Here is a 21326-nt window from a genome sequence, read left to right on the forward strand (position 1 = left end):
TACTATTATAACGAATTTAGGCAGCTTAAAAAATCTATTAATTATATATTAAGCTCTAGCAAATCGAATGGTCTATATAAGAAGTCTCCCCACCTTTCTATTCCTGATATTAATTTTAAAATAGCTATTACATAATGTGCTAAAGTAAACAATATTAAAAAGCCGCTTAATACCTATATAGCGGATATACTACTAACAGTTTAATCAGCTTTAGCTAATTCTAAAGACAATTATCTTCTTTAAGTCTAAGGAGTGGATAGCTGCCTATTGTAATACTATTTGCAGCTGGTTAATTTATCGCGGCTATAGTACTGCTGTTACTAGAGAAGAATTTTCTATTAAGAGTTTAGGAGCTCACGGTCGTAAAATCAACTCTATATAACGCTTGCGGATATTAATAAAGACCGCTTATACGCCAAATACGCGCGCCTAATGTCTTAAATTTAAATTTTAGTTGTATTAGATGTACTAGCACACAGTGTAAATGTCCTAGACATTTACTATTCGATTAAAAGCTTAAGGCTTACGGATATTCGATAATCCGCGTAGCGGATATTTATTGGTTTCTTAGTCTAAGTATACTAAGTCAATAATATAACGGTGCTGGAGCGCGTTACCTAACAAGCTCTACCGTACCGCTAATCTAGCTAATTAGGATTTTCCATACCTGGCATAGAAAATCGCTATTAGCTCGCTTATAACTAGCGCCTTGGCGACCCCTATATATCTTATTAGTCTCTAATATTCTTCTTCTTCTCCTTAGCTTAGTATCTTTGTATAGTAGCAATTAACAAGCTTTGGTTTAGAGGCAATTATACGAGCCCGTTATATATAACCTTATTTAGACAATATCTAATAGTGACTTATCCTATTCCTAAAATCTATATTTTAGGGGGATATATAGTTGTATTATTAGAGGCTAAGAATAGAATAGTGTCCTATTAATAAACTCCTAGTAATATTTAAACGATTTCCTCTATAAATCTAATACTTATAAATAACTTCCCCAGCTATATTGAATTCTAAAGCAGAAAAAGGGCACTGGCTAAATTTCGTAGCTCCTCCGCCCCTAATTTCATTAATTATCATCCCTTAGCTAGCTACGTTATATTTAAGGACACTAGCCTATAGTATGTAGGAGATAACCTTAAGCTAGTAAAACGGTTAGCTACCGCGAAAAATTAAAATCGAACTTATTTTATATTATAATTAGGTTATTAAATTTATCTTAGAGCTATTTACGGAGCGAGTCCGCGGGATATTATATTTAGGGCGTAGGTAAGAATTAAGTAAGTACTATTAAGCAAATTAAACTATAACTATAAAATGACTTATTTCTTTACTTAAATATCCTCGTTTAAATTCGTTGCCGCTTTTTTAAGGGATAATCGTATTTATATAACCTCTTCCGCTTACTATAGTTGGCCCTACTAAAAGGAGCATCTAATCCTTATGCCGATACTAGCTTATATACTAAGAAAGGCGACCTACTAATACTATAAGGTTCGGCATCACCTTCCTTTAGATATATTATGAATTTATTAAAGATATCTAGTTTAACGCGTTTTTGGAAATTCCCGTCTTTACTAAAAAATAAATAATTATAAAGTGATCTAGGAATGGGCCACTTATTTAGGAAGAATTAAGCGGAGCTATTTATAAGTTTATTTAGCAGGACTAGAAATGCTAAATTACAGCGCCGTATTAAGCATAGTATGTAACCTATAACTGTATATTTTCCATTATATCTCTATAGGAGGGAGTTTAATTTAAAGTAAAACAGGAATGCAATTATATAGCGCGCTATAGCATTAATCTTTATTAATAAGGAGTAATCGTTTTACACTTTTAATTTAAGCTTAGGTATACTTCTAGTATTATTAAGTCTTAGTTTAGTGGCATTAAAGTTAATACTAAGTTGGTAGATTCTATAGAGAATTTATATTGCCAGTTTTATAGTTTTATAGGCTCGCCTAACCGTTTTATCGCGCATTTTCTCTAGAATGAGGTTATAGGCTTTAGAAAACATTCTATTTTTACAAATACTTTAGCAGTTATTAGTGGAAACTTTATAATTATTTTATCTAGGCTTACTAATACCTAGAGAAAAAACAAAGTTAGGTTCTTTAATAAGTGGAAATATAGCTAATACTTTTAAGAGTGCCTAGAGTAATAGGTTATTTTTAAGAGGTCTAGTATCTTAAAATATACTAACCTCGTTAATATATTTTAGAGGAAAGAACCTACAAAGTATAGTTAGCTATAAGTAATAAAGAGAAAAGGTAAGATATACCTAGGAGCTATAGACGCAGATTAAGCACTAGTTCCTATATTAGTCTTTAGCTATATAGATAGGCCTAGCTAATTTTATATTTCCTAAAGCGGTATATTTTTAAATCTATCTTTTAGCTTTATAATAGCATTGTCTAAATACTTATTAGGGGGCTTTTATATTTTAATAGTCTTTAGGGAACCTACCTTACTCCTTATTGCGTATATCTACCCTATTATAGTTAGTAAATATCTAGTATAACGGATAATTACTAACCGTAGTAATAGGGAAGCCAAGCATTATTTCTATAGATATCGCATATAAGCAGTCTAGAATGCTTTTATCTATACCATAAACTTCTTTTAAGACGGATTTAATATTCTAAGCTAAGTATAAACCGTTAGTAAAATAAAACATCGCTAACTTAAATATATAGGAAAAAAAAGGAATATTAAAAGCGTTCCGCCGTTAAAATACACGCTCCGCTATTTCTAAGAACATTTAGATATACTTCTTAAAAGGCCATCCCTTAACGAAATACTCTATGGCAATTACTAATCCTTAAATTATAAGTATTAATTCCACTCCTTAAAATTCTATTAGGCAACTTACCTATACTAACTCTAAAAACAACTTTAATAAACCGCGGAAGCGAAATTGGCATATTAATATAATCTTATATTATTTTTATTAGCATTAACGGCATAATACCGCGCGTGCCTCCTTTATTAATATATAAAATACCCACTCCTATAGTTAGAGGGTGCACCTTTATAGTTATATCGTTTGGCATCTCTTATCTATAGAGAAAGTAGTAGCGCACTTTAAAGATCTAAGGGTTATCTTCGCAATAATCCCCAAACACTATAATATAATTTTTATAAATATAGTGCTTACAAGGTAAGTAATACTACGGCCTCCTACGCAAACAAGATATATACGTGTTGCTACTCTTAATATAATACTACCTATCTTAGAATTATATAAGGTTACCCCTATAAATTTCTATAGTAGAATTTACATTATTAATAAACTATTAAAAGTGGCGGATAAGGCAGTTTTCGACTTTATTAATAAAGCTACTTAGTAGAATGATATTGCTAGAGTACTTAAAGGCTATAACTTATACCTTACTTACTTAGTAGAAGACTTCCTTATAAATTATATTAAAAATAGACTTAGGTTTAAACTTTATACTTAAGTTAGTATAACTAAGTTTATAGTAGAGAGTACTTACTATATACTTTAGGCGGGTAACTATCTAAAAAGATACTAGAGGCAATTATTAGAACTATAAACTCTATTAGCTTATTAGGGGACTTAATATATTTTAGGAAATTTAATAGATGTTTATCTAAATTAAAAGGCACAGGGCTATAGATCCTTAACGCCCTAATAAAGTTAAAAGGTCTCTTAACGGTTTCCGAAAAGTGCCTATAGGTATACTTAAGAAAGGCGGTAAAATGCGTTATAGAGAATAAGGTTCCTACGTCTTCTCTACTCTTTTGCACTTAATCCAAACTATCTATAAGATGCTCCTTTAGGCGTCTATAGCGAGCATTTATAGACATTATACCGTTTAGGAAAATAGCGACTATATTAATTGCTAATATTAACTCGGATAGATTCTTTATTATTTCTTCTCCTAATAACTATAAAAAGGCCTTTTTAGCTTCGCTTTCCATTCCTAGGGGTATCTTCTCGGTTACGATTACAACCCTTAGGTATGTACTCTTTAGGAGGGTTAATAAGTTGCCTTTCTCTAACTATACGGCAATGTGCTAGGCAATCTATCTAAAATAACCAATATTAGTATAAAAGAAGCAAAAGACCTCTACAAAGGGAAAAAGTAAATAGGTATAGATGCTATTTACAACTTTATTAAGAGAAAGGCCGGTTAACCTAACTTGGGTTCGCTAAATAGTTTATTATATTATTTTATAGCACTTCTTAACTCTAGCTATATTTATCCTTAAACTCTTTTTAAAAAGATCGCCGTCTGTAAGAAATACCGGTCTACCGTAAAAAATACTAGAAGGGTTAAGGTGGAGATATATCTTGCCTACGCTTTACTTAGTTATAAACTATTAAGCCTTCTTTACCCTAAACAGCTCTTAGAGGGCGATTGATTTTACTATATAACTAATTAGTATAAATAGACTCGGTTATTATATGTTGGGATTAGGGATATAATTAGTAAGAGTTTAAAGCCTATCTAATTCTAAAAGAGCGGTTTTATTGCCTTGGTTATAGAGGCTGAGCTAGTGGGTATAGTAATAACGCTTTATAATTAAAAGAGTAGACTAGCTACTTAAGGATAATAGAGTGCGTAGAGGCTTAGTAGAAAGACGTAGTTATATATATAGCCTATAGATTCCGCGTATAATAAATAGTGCTTTAGTAAGGCCTAAAAATAGGCTTTTATAAAGTTAAAAGTAGCAATTTTAATTTATCTATTTTTAGTAGTAGGGGGCTAATACGGGGCTCTTTTAATAGGGCTTAAAACTAATCCCTATAGTTTCTCTAGCGATTAATGCGTACTCTAGAGGCTAGTGAAAATATTATAATAACATATATTTTCTTTAAGGTTTAACTGCTCCGTATATAAAACTCTATATTTTAGAATAGATTATAAGTAATATTCTACTAGATCTACCTTATTTATTTAAAAATAATTTAAATTAAATATAGCTAGCGACAAAGTTAGCCACCTAGAAAGTTCTAAACTTAGAAATTCGGCTATTTCGCGATACTCTCTTTATAAAGGGCGTTAATTATAAAGATACTAAAAAAATTTACACTATAATACTTAGCTAAAGTTCGGGGTAGGATATTTGCTTAAGATATAGACGATTTATAAGTATAATGGAATTAAAGGGTTTTCATTTTCCTAGATCTGTTATAGAGATTTATCACTATTACTACATAAGTTCTAACTTAAAAGTTATTTACGTAAAAGTTAAGCTACCTAAAGAGAGCTCCTTAGGCGAGAGCGTTAAATTGCTTAAAGAGAGCTTGTTAGGTAATAGAGTTAAAATACCTAAAAAGAGCTCGTTAGGCAACAGAGTTAAATTGCCTAAAAAGAGCTTATTAGGCGATAGAGTTAAAATGCCTAGAGATTTTCTATTTATTCTATATTTATAGAGATACGGTATAGGGCAGCTCTCCCCTATAAAAAAAAAATTACCTCCTTTAGTTAATACTTCTATTAAACCTTTCTACGTCTAGTATATTTATTAAATAGATAAGTAGCTTATAGTTTACCTTAAACTAAACTATATTCTACCTCTCCCTTTTTACTACTAACTTTCTACTACTGTAGATATATTTTTACTGTATATATCGTCTATATAAATTATAAGAATTACTTATTTTAATATAGTAGATATTGCTAAGTAACCCCTATACGGACCACACATACGGCTATACGTTAGGTAGTGTCGGTATTACCTAGGGGGGTACTGCAATTGCAATATAAGGTAACAGGTTCTTTAATTCATTCGTGTCTTTCGCAGAGGATTGTAAGGATCGCGGTGCCTAAATAGGGGGCTGATGAGTTACCGTAAGGATAACTAATTAGAGACATGACTACGTAACCTCTACTCGTACAGACACTGGCGACATTTATAAAAAGGAAAGAAGGTAAGAAAGTATAAAGGAGAAGTATATAGGTTAATAGGTGCTTAGGGCAGTAATCGCGAATGTCTCGGGTATTGCGAATATTACGGATATTGCAGACGTTGCGGATATTGTTACGGATATTGCGGATATCGCTACGGATATTGCGAATATTGCGGATATCGTGAATATTCGGATATTGCGGTGGAGACAGGTAGGCGCGTACAAGGTGTTACTGAGGTGTCCTATGATAGAGCGTAGTTGAAGTTAGAACCAAAGGTGTGGCGGCTTTAGAAGGTATAAAAGTTGTCGCAGACTATAGGGGAAGCAGGTAGAAGGGCTAAGTCCTATCCGTTGTCGTCGAAATAACAGTTAAGGAAGTTAATATTAACGGTAAGGTTGGGAGGGTTATTGTTGTAGAGGTAGGTGGCGCTCTTGCCCTTGTTGTTGCTACTCTTATTGTTGATATTACCGTGCCTTACTGTACTAGGTTCCGTACTACTAGGGTCTATACTACTAGGCTCTATGCTACCCGTAAGGCTATAGGCAAAGGCATCGTTGTTTATAGACGTGACTATATTCTTAGCCGTTTTGATCGGTATTGGTCCGTTTGAGGTTATAAAGTGCTTAATACCATGGTCGTTATAAAAGAAGTTACCGCTAGTAGGAACTGCAGTTGGGGTTGATGTATTAAATGCTATAGCCGTTATATCCTTGTTGAAGTCGTCGTTGATATCGTTGTTTATAAGGTACTGGTGGACATATCTTTTGAATCCTTCTCTTGCTTTGTCACGTTCTTCTTTAGTGTGCCTAGTTAACTAATAGTCTCCTTTCTTACACACGAAGCACGTCCTAGCATTATTGCTGTAACGATTATTTGATGAACTTAGTTGAGACGTTGGTTGGTAGTAGCGACGGTTAGTAAAGAATACGTCCGTAGGCTGTTCCGTAGGCTGTAAGAACACATTAGCGGGTTGTTCTATAGTACTATTGATCTTCTTATAAGTGACAATTAACGATCGTAGGCTGTTTATAAGGCCAGTGAGTATAGTAGGCGGGTTGGAGCAAGCTGCCTAGTAAGCAGTGACGTCTTAATAAGCGATGATGAGCTTATTGTGTAGGAAGTCGTTGTTGCGGAGGTTAGCGTTAAGACTATGCTGTAAATGACGGAGGTCGTTAAGCAGTAGCTGTAGGCAGTCCCCTGTAGACTTGCCTTTATTTTTTATTATTACGGTCTTTAAGGTTATAGCGTTCTATTTTGCTAAGATTCTACGCTTGTATTCTGGTCCTTTAAAGTGGTTGCGTACGGCATTATAGATGCTGTTAAAGGTGGTATAGGTTGCCTTGTTCTTATAGTAGAAGTTAAGAGTAATACCCCGTAGCATTGTTGGAAAGCCTTTAATCTTTGCCTTTTATAGTATATTAACCCTATTATAAAGGTTGTTGAAAATCGTGAGCTTGCGGTTAAAGTTATCATCCTCTCCGCTGTACTTGCTTTCCTCCATATATATCTTTACCAAGGTTGCTAAGTCTCTGCTATAGGTAGTGGCTTTGGCTTCTGTAGAAGGAGCTGTAACGTTTGTGGGGGGAGCTGTGACGTTTATAGAGGGGGCCGTGACGTCCGTAGGGGGAGCCGTGACGTTCGTAGGTGAGGGAGGCTCGGCCGTAGGGAGGTTATTCGAGATAGCTGGGGTTGGGGTAGGTGCCGTTGAGGGAGTTAATGAACGTGATTTAAGACGGCGGTTAATAACATACGAATTAAAGCGTCCTTTATTGTTAATATATAGCTTAATTTCTGCATCTGACTATTCCGTAGGGTTGTCTTCGTGGGCGACATTATACAGTGCTTGTGGTACTAACTTACTCTTCTTATTAAAGACCCATACTCCGTTGCGTTGGAGTAGTTGTTTGAGTCCCGTAAGTGTAGGCCTATTAGCGTTTTTAAATGTCTGTACCTTAAAATTATTAAAGTCCTCTTGGTATAATTCCTATAGGCTTTTGTCTTTAAAGTTGTATTTAGTGTACTTATTAATTTTAAAGTTAATATAGTTGGTGATGTCTTCTGCGGTAGTCTCGTTGGTTAAGGTAATTCCATTGCTCCAGTTCGGACGTTAGGTTCCTGTGTTAGACATAATTGACCGGCGTAGATCGTGGTGTAGGTCGTGGTCTTACGTGTTAAGCGGTTGATGGGTATTGGGGGGTACTGGCGCTTAGTAAAGAGGTTGTACTGGGTATTAATTTTGCGTGGTGGACGCGAACCGAACGAAGCCTTGGAGGAGTTGGTTCTTTGAGTTCCTAGGGCCTATATAGGAAGGGTTCTCCTTAGTAAACACAACGTGGTCGACGGGCCTTGGTAGGAGCGATCGCGTGGTGCCTCTCTTCGTAATAACACCTGGCTGATCTGTGATATTAACTGATTAGTGTCGGTATCACCCGGGGGGGTACTGCAATTGTAATATAAGGTAACAGGTTCTTTGATTCATTCGTGTCTTTCGCAGAGGATCGTAAGGATCGCGGTGCCTAAATAGGGGGCTGATGAGTCACCGTAAGGATGACTAATTAGAGACATGACCACGTAACCTCTACTCGTACAGACAGGTAGCTTATTAACTTCTAGCATTAATTTTAGGCTAAAAGTCCTTAACGTCCATCCCTAGGTCAAGAGACGCACCCTATAAAGAGACAAATTATAGGTACTTTATATTAGATATAACAAAATAAAATAACCACGTTTTGGAATATATATCTTTCTACTTAGATTAAAGATTAAAGTCAATCTAAAGCTTATAAGCTTTACTAAACAGAAAATCCGTAGCTATATAGTCTAGCTTTTACAAGCTAACCTAGCGCATCCTATATCCTTATCTTAATTAACACCTTATTAAACGTCAGTATAGATCCCACCAGTTAATTATTCGTTATAGATCTTAGCTCGGAAGCTAATAATTCTACCATCTATACGCCAGTTACTCCTTCTAAAAGCGTTACTATAGGTTTTAAAAACGACCGTAACCGCTTTAAACCCGTTAAACCAAGTTCTGGCTCTACTATTATTATTAGATCGGTCTTATCCGGGGATATAATCACACTGTCCGACGGACAAATTACATTATCTAATTGTAATAACCACGGGTCCAATAAATGGTTATGCGTCAAAGACTCTAATAAATAGCTCGGCTTCTAAAACCCTATTACAGGAAGATTTCTAGGTCGTAATAAACAGTGGGACTTATGCTGTTTAGTTACGTAGCATCGCGAGTAGGAGAAATTTCGCGCTTATAAGAGACCAGAGGGAGGTTATATCTTAATTATATTATATTAGTAAAGACTTCGGCCCGTAGAAATTAAAGAGGAAGGTAAAATAAAAAGGTTAGCAATAATCAAAAGCTAAAAGTCTAATAAAGCGGTCTAGGAATTTATCAAGGTCTAGATTTAGCAAAATTACTAACGCTCTAATTAAGTATTATATAGCACTAAGCGCTAGTGGGCGCGAGCATATAGTAGCTTATAATTTTCCAGTCAGCCTATTAACTAACTTAATAAGGTTTATAGTCTTAGCGACGTACAAAGGATAAAGTAAAAAGAGATTTCCCCTTATAGGCCAAATAATTATAGGTATTAAATACCTACTGTTAGCGCTGATACATTTAATCACGGTAACTATTATTCGCTTAACACGCGCACCTCTATAGTTTTGCATATTATTCTTACCTATAAGGACCTTAATGGAGCCTAGTATAGATAGTATTACTCCGGTCTCGTCCATATTATATACATTTTTTGCTAGAATGGCTAGATCTTATAATACCTGCCTAATCTTCTCAAACCAGTCTGTGATCTTCTTATAGATATTTTTCTCGTAACGGTTCTAGTCCAGCGCCTTAACTCTTCTTACTTTAAGTTCTGGATAGCGATTCTCTAGGGCCTTAGCCCAGTTCTTACCTAGGGGTTTATATAGTCTTTTCTACGTCAGCTAGTTATAGGTAGCAAGGAAGGCTATTAAAGGTATATACTTTATCCGCACTAGCTATCTAAGATAAGACATTTGCAATAAGAAATCTATAACGGCTTTACCTTTATATAGGTTGAGATACTCTTAGCTTTTAGCCTTCTCTTTAATCGACCGTTATCCTTTTATATGATAATAGAGGGTAGTATAAGAAACTTTCCTATAATCTGCTAGTGCACGGTATAATTTAGGAACGCTAGGAGGCACTCTTTATACTAGTACTTAACTAGCTTAGTCCATATTAGTTTACTATAGTAATAGTAATAGAAGGGAATAAATAATAGTAAAGCGAATAAAGGACGGCGTGGAGTTGGGGACTAAGCCAGACCTTAAAGAATAGCCTATTTTTAGGTATATCTATTTTTAGCCGCCCTGGTTTCTAAATCCTTAGATTTTTAAGGCCGTACTAGGCAGTAATTAAGGGGCAGAAAGCTGCGAGAGTTCTAATATCCTTAGCAAACCTTAAATTTTCTATACTGACTCTAAACATTTAATTAATAACACGCGTATAGGGCTATAAGCTATAGCTTAGAAATAAGCGAATTACACTTTAAGGAGTTATGTAATTTTAGTCTGTACTTTATAAACCCTTAAGAGTGCGGGGAGACTAATATATAGGAAATAAAGCCTACTCTCTATAATAGGGTCTCATAAATGTCAATAAAGGCGTTAGTAGATTAAACTTAGAAAGAACTGGTAAATTTATAATACTATTTTAGGTACGAGTCAATATAAATCAGCTATAAACGTAGAAGACTTAACCATAAAGTCGATTTCTTACCACGTAATTTAACGGCGCTAATATGGCGAAGCACTTTGCTAGAATATAGCTAAGAACCTAAAACAGCTAATAAGCCGCCCCTTAATAATAAATAACCGTATAACTCTACTTAATCTATATTCCACCTAACGTCTTCTATATAATACCGTGGTTTAAGAACCCTTAGAAATGCAAATTAGATAGCTAAAGGGCTGTATAAAAAATAATTTGGTAAACTAAGGAAACTTTAGCTTTATTTATCTAGACGCCTTATTAGGGAGTGTTATTAAGATCCCTTACTTTAAAAACGACGATGCAATTCTTATTAAAAGAGCTATATATAAGCGCTTTAACAAACGTGGCGGCAATAGAGGGCTTTTACAATATCGAGGGCGTTACGACGCTGGTATTTGGCTTAAGTTTATAAGTAATTATAATCTCCAAGCTTATCTTTAGGATTATAGGGATAATATTACTTTAGAACAGCGGCTTTAATAAGGACAAGAAATTATAAATACGGTTGCTTTTATCTATTTAAACGGCGTGATCTATAGGGACTTATAATGCTGTAATATTCTCTTAGACTAAGATTTATATGCAAAAGTCGCCGACTTTAGTGGCTTATCTTTAGATAGCTCTGCTCTCCTTATTACTATAGCTTATAGTTATTAATACCCTAAAGAGCTACTATTAGTATAGGCAGACATCTTCGCCCTTAGATCTACCCTATATAAGGTAGCAAGTAACTAGACTTCTTTTAATAGTTAGACTAATAAAGAGATTAAAGAGTTATTTAAAAGTTATTAATTCCCTAACATGGAATATTTAGGTCTTATAGGCCATATTATTATAAACTGCTAAGAAGGAAATTACTACAGTACAGATAAAGTTATAGAAAAATTCAAAGGTATATTATTTTCACTAAAAACTTCGTTACTAATGACAAGTTTAGAGAGCCGTTAAATTACTCCTAAATCCTTCGACCCCTCTAAAACAGCAGCATTAGCCTTTATAATATTAGTATTTAGGTTACTTACGGGGTCTTATAGGTTTGGAGATTAGCACGTTAATAAGTATACTTAACATTAAATATACTATTAAGTATAGTTAGGGCAATTCCCTTTTGCTAAGGAACTACCTAATTATATAATTGCTCCATTTTTACCCTTTATCGGCTTTTAGTCTAAGCAAGGAGTTTTACTATTTAGTACATTTAGGCAATAGTCCTAGATCTTATAGTCGACCATATAGTTACACGTATACTTTTTAGGGAAAGATATATAGTAGTACATCTTATTTACTGTGCTCTTGTAGTATAATTTAATAAATATTTATAGACGTCTTAGAAGGTTTTAAGGTGGTAGTTAATATTTAAAATATTTAATAATAGGAAGCGGGGAAGAAATTGCGTACGCTATAATAATACTAAAATGTATTCTAAAAATAGGATAGTATTAAAATTAATACTATAAAAATATAGTTTAATATAAGCACGCTAATGCATATTAATACGTACTAAATTATTACGCCTTAGCAGACACCCCTCCTCTACCTAGTGAAATTCCCTAAATATATGTTTATAAAAGCAGAGTGTCTTAAAACTTTTAAATTATATATTTTTTTAATAGAGCTATCAATCTAGGACCCTAAAATTTATACTTAGGCCTATAGTTATAATAGAGCAGGGGGGAATAGCTAAAGTAGCTCTTAACGCCACTAATAAGACAATCGATAGCATAACCGACTATAGTTATTTTCTCGCTATAGTAGTTTCTATGTAACGAAATAGCCGAAGAACAAGAAGACATTAAGTATAACTTTATTAACTCCTAAGTAAGAGACTTTAGAGGTTAAAACCGCAAATTTATCTCTTAATAGGGTGCGTCTCTTAACCTAGGGACGGACGTTAATTAGCTTCCGGTTTTTACACGCCGCTTAACTTTTATCCCGTATACCCCTTATAGCGCTTAGCATAGGCTTTACCTAATTAATCTTAGTTTCAAGCGGGGTAGTCCTATAGCGCTAAGATAAAATAACTAGAAACTAAGAAAGATGGGCATCTCTACTAATACCAAACATTTCTTGGCTTTAGTGCAGCTTCCTATAGCTACGTAGACCTTAAAATAGTTGCTAAACGTGTAACCTTATAACTAACTCTTATAGCTAATAGAAACCCTTTTTAACTCTCTCTAGCTCTGGTAAATATACGCCTATATATCTATTAAGACACCATAGTTCCTTTTTATATAGCTTGTCAAAACTTAATAAAAAAAAGCATAACTAGAAAGACAGATTATAATTAATTAGGGTAGTTAAGAAATAAATCTAATAATTCTCTAAGCTAAAACGTAGTTTAGCCAATTCCATTAATTCCATTTGTTTTGGCAGTTATAAAAGGAACTTAACTAACTTGGCTAGATTGTTACTAAGGTCTAAGGACCGCAAATATAAATGGTATAGGTTCGTAAGCTCTTTAAATAGAATGGTATCTTATAACGCACACCGTAAAGGGGTGTCGAGTTTAAGGTATTCGGCCGTCCGGAAAAGCTTCGTTAAAAAAAGTAATTAGGGTCCGCTATGCAATAACTTTAGGTTGCTAAATCCCGCTACTATAGGTTTTAGGCGTAATTAGACCTTAAAACTAACGTCTATACCTTTTAAGAGTGCCTTATAGAAGGCAATGTACTTTTATACCCCATCTTTAAAATCCTTAGTTCTCCGTTCCGAAGGATACGCCGAGGAAATAGCAACACCTGCGACCTCTATATCGCGTTCCGCCGCTCATATTGCCGCGAGTATCCTCCCAAAGATCTAGCCGATATAATTAAGGGTAAGGTATCTATAAAGGTCTTATAGAAGACGCGCTTAAATGCTTTATAGGTCCTGCAGATATCCTATAAATAGAAGTCGGCAGTAATAAATAACTATATAAGATCCAAGAGCTCTTCTAGAATGCTGTATATACTACTTATAGCTGCTAGTATAAATAAAGACTAAAGGCGGGAACGGTCTATAGAGGGAGGCGCGGGAAAGATAACGATAGCGCTAATATAAGTGGGCTCGCCAAACTAAACAGGATTAAATGGCTTTGGAGAGATAGCGGAGAGAGCGAGAGAGATGGAGAGAGAGAACGAAGGAGACGAAGAGAGAAAGCGAGGAAGACAAAGAGAGGCGGATAGAAGGCGGGGGGAGAGGATCTGCGTCTGCCTAATCGATAAAGGCTAATAAGCGCCTGCGTCTAGTAACCCAAGGAACTATAAAATTTAATAAATAACATATTATCTTAGCAGTGCAATAGTAGCCCTAGTCAAAGCTAAGGTAAATTAGGTAAAGTTTACGCTAAGCGCCGCAGGGATGTAGGACATAAAGTTAGGCGGCGTGTAAAAACTGGAAGCCGATTTTGCAATAGACTATATTAAAAATCTAAATAGCTAACGTCTATCCCTAGGTTACGCAAAACCCACTATACCGTAAAATATAAGGAGTACTTTAACTTTAAGCGACTATAATCCTACGCACACGCTAATATTTACTATAATTCTATATAAGTTGTATACTATAGCTACTTTTACACATTTAGAACCTCTCCTACTAAAAAATTACGTTTATATTGTCGCCTTCGCGCCTAATACGTAGAGAGCCTTAATTTAGAGTATAATAATATTCCTTCTCTAGAGCACTACTGTTAAGCTCTTAGTACTCTATAATACTTATAAACAGTCTTATCTAAGTCTTAAAGACTTGCTACAATACTAGAAAGTTATTATCAGCCTTATATCTACTATAGCGCGTAAATTTATATATAATTACTACCCCAGTTAGTACTTCTAATTAAAGCGGTTTCTAATCTTAGCTAGTGTAAAATAACCCTATACGTCTAACACAGTCATTGCCTATATAATTTACTTATATTATCTGGTAAGCCGGGCTTATAGCTGTTAGGCATATAGCTATACAAAGACTTAGTAAAAGAGCTGTTTTTAGCCCTATAGCCTTGCGATCTAACTTAACCTTAGCTACTATAAGCCTCCTATTAACTAACTCACTCTTATAGATTCGCCACCTTATAAGGGTATAGCTAGAGCGGGTCGGCCGCCCTCCCTACTTATAGTGGCAATATTTAGTATAAATTACTTTAATTACCGTTAGATATTACTTATAAGTATAACTACGTAACTTAATCTATTCCGTATTTCCACTAGCTTTTCTCTACTGCTATAAGTATAAAAATAGATTTTTTAGGTCTTTGCTAGTTCTATTTCCTAAATATCTTATTTAGGTTATGCTATAATATTTATAAGCGTATAATATAAAAAAATTAATCTCTTTAAACTCCGATCCCTATATTCTCTAGCTGCTATTTATTTAAACTTATAAGTAATAATATTGTATATAAATGCTAAGGGCTAAGGACCTCTTCCTATAGCTAGAAGCATTTTTCTATTAGTAAAATAGCCTTGTCGTTACGGCCTTGGGCCTTAAACGTAGACGCGAGATTAGCTAAACTGCTTAGCGTGTCTAAATGCTCCGCCCTAAGTACCCTTAAACTTGTCTCTATTACTTGCATAAATAGCTCTTCGGCCTCCTTCCACCGCCCTTAATTCCTATACGTAGATGCGAGATTGTTTATGCTAGCTAGCGTGTCTAGATACTCCTCCCCAAGCATCCTCAAACTCGTCTCCATTACTTGCACATTTAGCTCTTCGGCCTCCTTCCACCGCCCTTAATTCCTATACGTCGACGCCAGGTTACCTATGCTGCTTAGTATATCTAAATACTCCTCCCTACGTACCCTTTTTCTCGTCTCCATTACTTATATGTTTAGCTCTTTAGCCTTCTTCTACCGCCCTTAATTCCTATATATTAACGCTAGGTTACCTATACTAATTAGCGTAAAAGAATGCTCCTCCTTAAGTACCCTTAAACTTGTCTCTATTACTTATATAAATAGCTCTTCGGCCTCCTTTTACCGCCCTTAATTTCTATATATAGATGCGAAATTGTTTATACTAGCTAGCGTGTCTAGATGCTCCTCCCTAAGTACCCTTAAACCCATCTCTATTACTTATACGTTTAGCTCTTCGGCCTCCTTCTACCGCCCTTAATTCCTATACGTTAACGCTAGGTTGTCTATACTAACTAGTATATCTAGATACTTCTCCCTAAGCACCCTCTTTCTCGTCTCCATTACTTATATATTTAGCTCTTCGGCCTCCTTCTACCGCCCTTAATTTATATATATTAACGCTAGGCTGGCTATACTAGTTAGCGTATCTAAGTGCTCCTCCCTAAGCACTCTTAAGCTCGTCTCTATTACTTATACCTCTAGCCCCCCAGCCTCCTTCTACCGCCCTTAATTCCTATACGTTAACGCTAGGTTAGCTATACTACTTAATATATCTAAATGCTCCTCCCTAAGCACCCTCTTTCTTATCTCCATTATTTAAATAAGCAGCTCTTTAGCCTTCTTCCAATATCCTCCCTTATAAATTACTAATAAAAAATTGCTAGCGTTATCTAAATCCTCTAACTAACTTATCTCCTACGCGGCGCTATACCTTTTATATACTTTTATATGCGAAAGTAGCTGCCGCCGGAATATATAATTCTTAGCAAGATATCTCTAGCTAATTAATAATAACAGTAATACTATTGCGGTGTATAGCTAATATAGCCGCGTAGAACCAGGTATATAGTCCTAAGCTTAGGAATAAACTAAAATATATATAGAATAATATTGCCTGCTATAATCTTATATAACCAATAAAAAAGAAAGTAGTATTAAAAGTCCTTATCTAAACAGGAATTGATCCTAAATACCATCCGCATTAAGTTTTAATAGCTCTAAGATTTTGGCGTAGTAATCGAAACTATACTAGGCCTTTAGATTATTGCTTAGGCGTTAACTCTCTACCGTACGCTTAAATATTCCTTCTATAATACCTTTATTATAAAATAATACAAAGAGGTTAAGGATTTTTAGTGCAGCTTTTACATCTTAAAATCTCTTTAAACCTTCTTTCTCTTTAGTAATGCCTTTTAACGCGTTATATAAGATATCCTATGCCGTATATACAGCTTAATTATACCTTAACGCTCCTTTAAATATATAGTCTTTTATTATTTCTCCTTAGTGGTTACGAAATGTATTAATATAGTTGTTAAGATAGCATCGGCCTATATAGATAGAGGCTCCTACTATATTAATTGCTAAAGGGAGAAAGCTAAGTTTTTCTACTATAGGCTTTACTAGTTAGTGTAGTTCCTTATCTATTTCTCCATTCTTAAGCCGTGCGGCTCTTAAAAGTAGTGTAATAGCATCCTCGCTTTCTATTTCGGTAACTTTAGAAATGGCGTTTTATAGAAGAGTTAGGCCTAAAGTAGGATCTCTACTTATATATAAGATATTCCCACGGCCGCCGCTAGGGATAAGACTATATAGGTTTTTAGTACTCTCGCAGTTATTAAATAAAAGCAGCTATTCTTAATTTAAATTTAACAACCATCGGAGGACGACTTAGGTATATTTATCTTTGCCCAAATTACCTAAATTGTTTTCGGCCGTAATGCCCTTATAACTCTGTTTAATTGTAAGTTTACTGCTTGTATTAATCTAAAAGATACGCTCGAATCTACTTAGTATCAGTAATCCCCTATTATAGGCGGCAAAAACTTACCTGTCCTAATATTGCTTAGCAAATTATAATATAATTTATATCTTTCCAGCTCCTCCCAATCTATATAAGAGGTATTCTCTTCTTAGAGTTAAGCTATATAGTTTAACTAAGAAGAAGACTTCTAGAGTCCCTATTATATTCTTACACCCGGTAAATATTAAACTAGGCATTAGTTATAGTCGCATCTATACCGGCTAAGGTAAATTTAGAATTTATAAAACACTACTTTTAGAAGTTTAGAAGACTAATAAACGTAAAAATAGGATTACAGCGACTAATAAATACTTTCTAGGGTTACTCTAGTGTTCTTTAGGTTGTATAGTATATCCATAATCTTATTTATAGCTTTTAAAACCAAGACCTCTGCTATATATACTTTTATATACTCTATTAACATTCCTATTTTCTCCTATTCTTCTAATAAGATACCCTTAGCGCTATAAGCTACGTTAAAGCGGAAGTAGAACTTTTTAAAGTTTTTAAATCTTGCATTTAAGCCGTTTACTACGTCCTTATAGTTAGTGGCGATCTTCTTAAACACGGCTATTAGCTTTATAGGTAGGACTTTCTAAAAAGCATCTGGCTTTACTAGGCCAATTATTCCTAGATGGCCGGTTCCGATACTAATAAAATAGTATACTAGCCTATTATTACTAAAAATGTTTCTTACTTTCTCTAATACCTAGTTTGCTAGATTGTTATATTTAAGCCCGCCATTAATAAACTTTTCTTTAGCTTGGCCTTCCTCGCTAATAGCGATCCGCTTAAAAAAAGTAGGGGCCGTAGTAGTAGCGCGAGCCGCTTCCTAGATTCTACAGTTTGCGCTTATAAGTATTCTAATAAGATAAGTCCTAAATCGTCACGGATACGCTATACTATTAGCAGGAACTGTATAGATAAAGGCCTTTCCCTTACTTAACTGGTTAGATAGATTGAGTATTAGCTCCCTTAGGCCTTTCTTTAAAACAACCTCTTATACCTTATTTATTACGGCACTAGCAAAACCTAGCAGAACTTGGCAGAACTTAGCAGAACTTCGCGGTTATATAACTAGAAGACCGCATAAAAAGAACCCTACTTCGACTAGCGCTACTCTTCTTCTCCTTTCCTTTCTCTAGCTTTAGATCCTCGTTTATAGACTACCAATTATATAGGCTTACGCGCCCCTCTTACCGTGCTCGTGCCTTAATTAACTGAGTCGCTAACATTATCTAAAGCTTAACTACCCTTTCTTCCTAAGAAGGAACTTAAATATATCTACGGACTACAAACCAGAATAGAATATAGAATTAGACCTAAAGAATATTACTAGAACTAGAAGAACAGAAAAGAATAATAAGACCTATAGAATACGCACAGACCAGAACCCCTATAGAATCCTACTAAAGGTTACCCTAATAACCATACCACGATACTAAGAAATATAGCAGCCGGCAAAGCAGCCGTAGGACCCTTAAATACCTCTAACGGTGAAATAGCAACTGACTCGAACTCCTAAGTGGAGCTCGTAATAGCTAATGCCGAAATTAAACGACTTTAAGAGCTGCTTGAAGCTAGAGAACCCCCTACGCCTAGTAAGGAATTATTAAACACCTAAAGACTTGCTACGGTCCTTAAAGCTCTAGCCTAACGTATAGCATTAGTATTGTTGCGGTCCGCAAAGGTCGCGGACCCCCTATTGCTTATAGACGGAACCGACCCTATATTTAACAATTAGAAGCTTTAATTGCAGGACAAGCTTAAAGTTAATGCGGACCACTTCCCTACTACTTAGGCTAAAATGGCCTACGTCTTTGGCCGTACCGGCGGGGACATATAGACGCACCTACGTCCGCGGTACGCACAGGACTTGGCAAAGCTCTTCCTCTCTAAAGAAGAGATAATTATCTACCTGTCTTCTATTTATAAGGACCCCTTTAAAGTATAAAACGCCCGACTTGATTATAAAAGCCTAAACATAAAAACGATAGAGACTTTCTTAGCCTTTTAGACCCGCTTTCTGCACCTAGCCGGCCAGGCTTGAATTCCCCAGGAAGATTTAATACCAGACCTATTTAATAAGCTTACCCTAGACCTGCAGCAAGCCGTACTATTAGTTTTTACTACTATATAGACGCTAAAGGAACTTATAGACTAGTGCTTAGCTATTGACCAAGGCCTCCGCCGAATTAAGGCACGTGTTAAACGGTATAAAGCTAGAAACCCTTTAAATTAGACCACAAGCAATATAAGAACGGCCCGCAATGCCCTAGCACGATTAGTAACCCCCGCAGCACCACCTATACAGCCCACCGCCAATTTAGCAGCTAGCCGTGCGGCTAGCCCTACTATAGGTCTAGCGAATGCTCGGCCTATATATAGTAACCCCTATATATAGGCCCTTAGTGATTAAGAAGCTTACTTCTCTTATGGATAGAAAGGTTACCGTATAAAGGATTGCCTGATAAACGCGAAAGCGGACGAGGTTCTATTAATTTAGGAGGATAGCGCGGAGTTGGAAAAAGAGGAACCCTAGAGAAAGACTCCTCTCTAGGGTTAAAAGGGATTAACATATTAGATGTTAATCTGGGTTAGCTAGTTAGTAGAAGAAGCTATACTATCCCTTATACTTTATTCCGTAATAGATACTAAGTTTTAACCTCTGCTTTAGCTAACTCTAGAGTAAATACCTTCGCCTTAATAGACACCTAGTATACCGTAAAGCTAGCTAACTTTCTAAATACACCTATTAAAGAACTGCCTAAACCAATTCCTATCTGTAGGTATAATGGGTGGATAGGACTACCTATTGCGACTATCTTGCGGATTTACCTCCGTGTTGACGGACAAAGGTAATATAACGCCCCCTTCCTTATTACGGACCTAGGTAGCTATAATATAATCTTAAGGCGAAAATGGCTAGCCTATTTAGGCTTATAGCTTGACGTACGGAGTAGACGGCTTACCTAGCCTAAAATCCTACCCCTAACCCCTTCCTTTATAAAAGAAATTAGCATTATAATAGAAAACCTTATACGGCCCTAGATTAATACTATTTACTAGGCTAATACTATGCGTAGGGACTAGGCCTTTAAGAAAGATATATAGCTTAATTTATAACGGATCTATATACTACGTCGCCCCCAGACTACCTATATTACGCCACCCGCATTAAAGACCTAGGAAGTTAGTAGTAACCTAGAAAAGCCCCCTATAAAGAGCTTAGGCCCTATATAGCTATAAAGAACAGTAAGGGATATTAGACGTTACACTAAACTAATAGATTGGAGGGATAACCTACGGAAGATAGAATAGGAGCTAAGAAAGATTACAAACCCTAGACCGTAAAATACGGTCCGGAAAATAGCTATAAGGAAACCAGCGGACCTCCCACTAGTTAATATCTGCTGCATTAATGCCGTAGGATTCTACTAGAACTTAGTTTAGCCTAATACCGTCGCCTTTACGACGAGCTTATACAAAATTAATTAAATAATTAAGGAAAAGGGAAACAAGCTTAGCGGATAAGAAAGCGAGCTTATAGATAAGGAACTAGTAGAACAAAAGCTGCCCTATTAATACCAGAAATTCAAGAATATATTTTCTAAAGCAGCGTCCAATATACTTCCACCTTACTAACCGTATAACTACAAGATTGAGATTAAGCAGGGCAAAGAAAACACCCTTAGCTTTAGCCCCCTCTACAAGCAGTCCATTACTAAATTATAGGCTATAAAGTAGTATCTTATCGATAACCTAAATAAGGGCTTTATTAAGCCTAGCTAAGCCCCTTTTGCCTTGCCTATTCTCTTTGTTAAAAAGCTAAATAGAGGACTCCGCTTCTGTATTAACTACCATAAGCTAAACAATATAACCCGCAAGGATCGCTATCTACTACCCCTACTTAATAAGACTTTGGCCCAAATGAGTAGAGCTAAGGTCTTTATAAAGCTTAATATCTACTAGGCCTTCTACCAAATTAGGATGGACCCCAGGTCTAAAGATCTTACT

At 35.4% G+C, this 21326-nt stretch overlaps 4 protein-coding genes across 4 annotated transcripts; 2 read left to right on the forward strand and 2 right to left on the reverse strand.

The window, feature by feature from the left end:
• Window positions 1–8831: 8831 nt before the first annotated feature.
• K441DRAFT_564887 (uncharacterized protein) lies at window positions 8832–9062 on the forward strand (the record flags this gene model as incomplete). The annotated part of the gene is made up of 1 exon (XM_067643674.1): window positions 8832–9062. A coding segment is annotated over one exon (231 nt), but the record flags the coding sequence as incomplete, so codon positions are not given.
• A 429-nt stretch (window positions 9063–9491) lies between these two features.
• K441DRAFT_478943 (uncharacterized protein) lies at window positions 9492–9671 on the reverse strand (the record flags this gene model as incomplete). The annotated part of the gene is made up of 1 exon (XM_067641891.1): window positions 9492–9671. A coding segment is annotated over one exon (180 nt), but the record flags the coding sequence as incomplete, so codon positions are not given.
• Window positions 9672–10899: 1228 nt separating this feature from the next.
• On the forward strand, window positions 10900–11115 carry K441DRAFT_564932 (uncharacterized protein; the record flags this gene model as incomplete). The annotated part of the gene is made up of 1 exon (XM_067643675.1): window positions 10900–11115. A coding segment is annotated over one exon (216 nt), but the record flags the coding sequence as incomplete, so codon positions are not given.
• Window positions 11116–15085: 3970 nt separating this feature from the next.
• K441DRAFT_565195 (uncharacterized protein) lies at window positions 15086–15253 on the reverse strand (the record flags this gene model as incomplete). The annotated part of the gene is made up of 1 exon (XM_067643687.1): window positions 15086–15253. A coding segment is annotated over one exon (168 nt), but the record flags the coding sequence as incomplete, so codon positions are not given.
• Between the last annotated feature and the right edge of the window lie 6073 nt (window positions 15254–21326).

The sequence above is a fragment of the Cenococcum geophilum genome, assembly GCF_001692895.1.
Source record: "Cenococcum geophilum 1.58 unplaced genomic scaffold K441scaffold_26, whole genome shotgun sequence".
Taxonomy (NCBI): domain Eukaryota; kingdom Fungi; phylum Ascomycota; class Dothideomycetes; order Gloniales; family Gloniaceae; genus Cenococcum; species Cenococcum geophilum.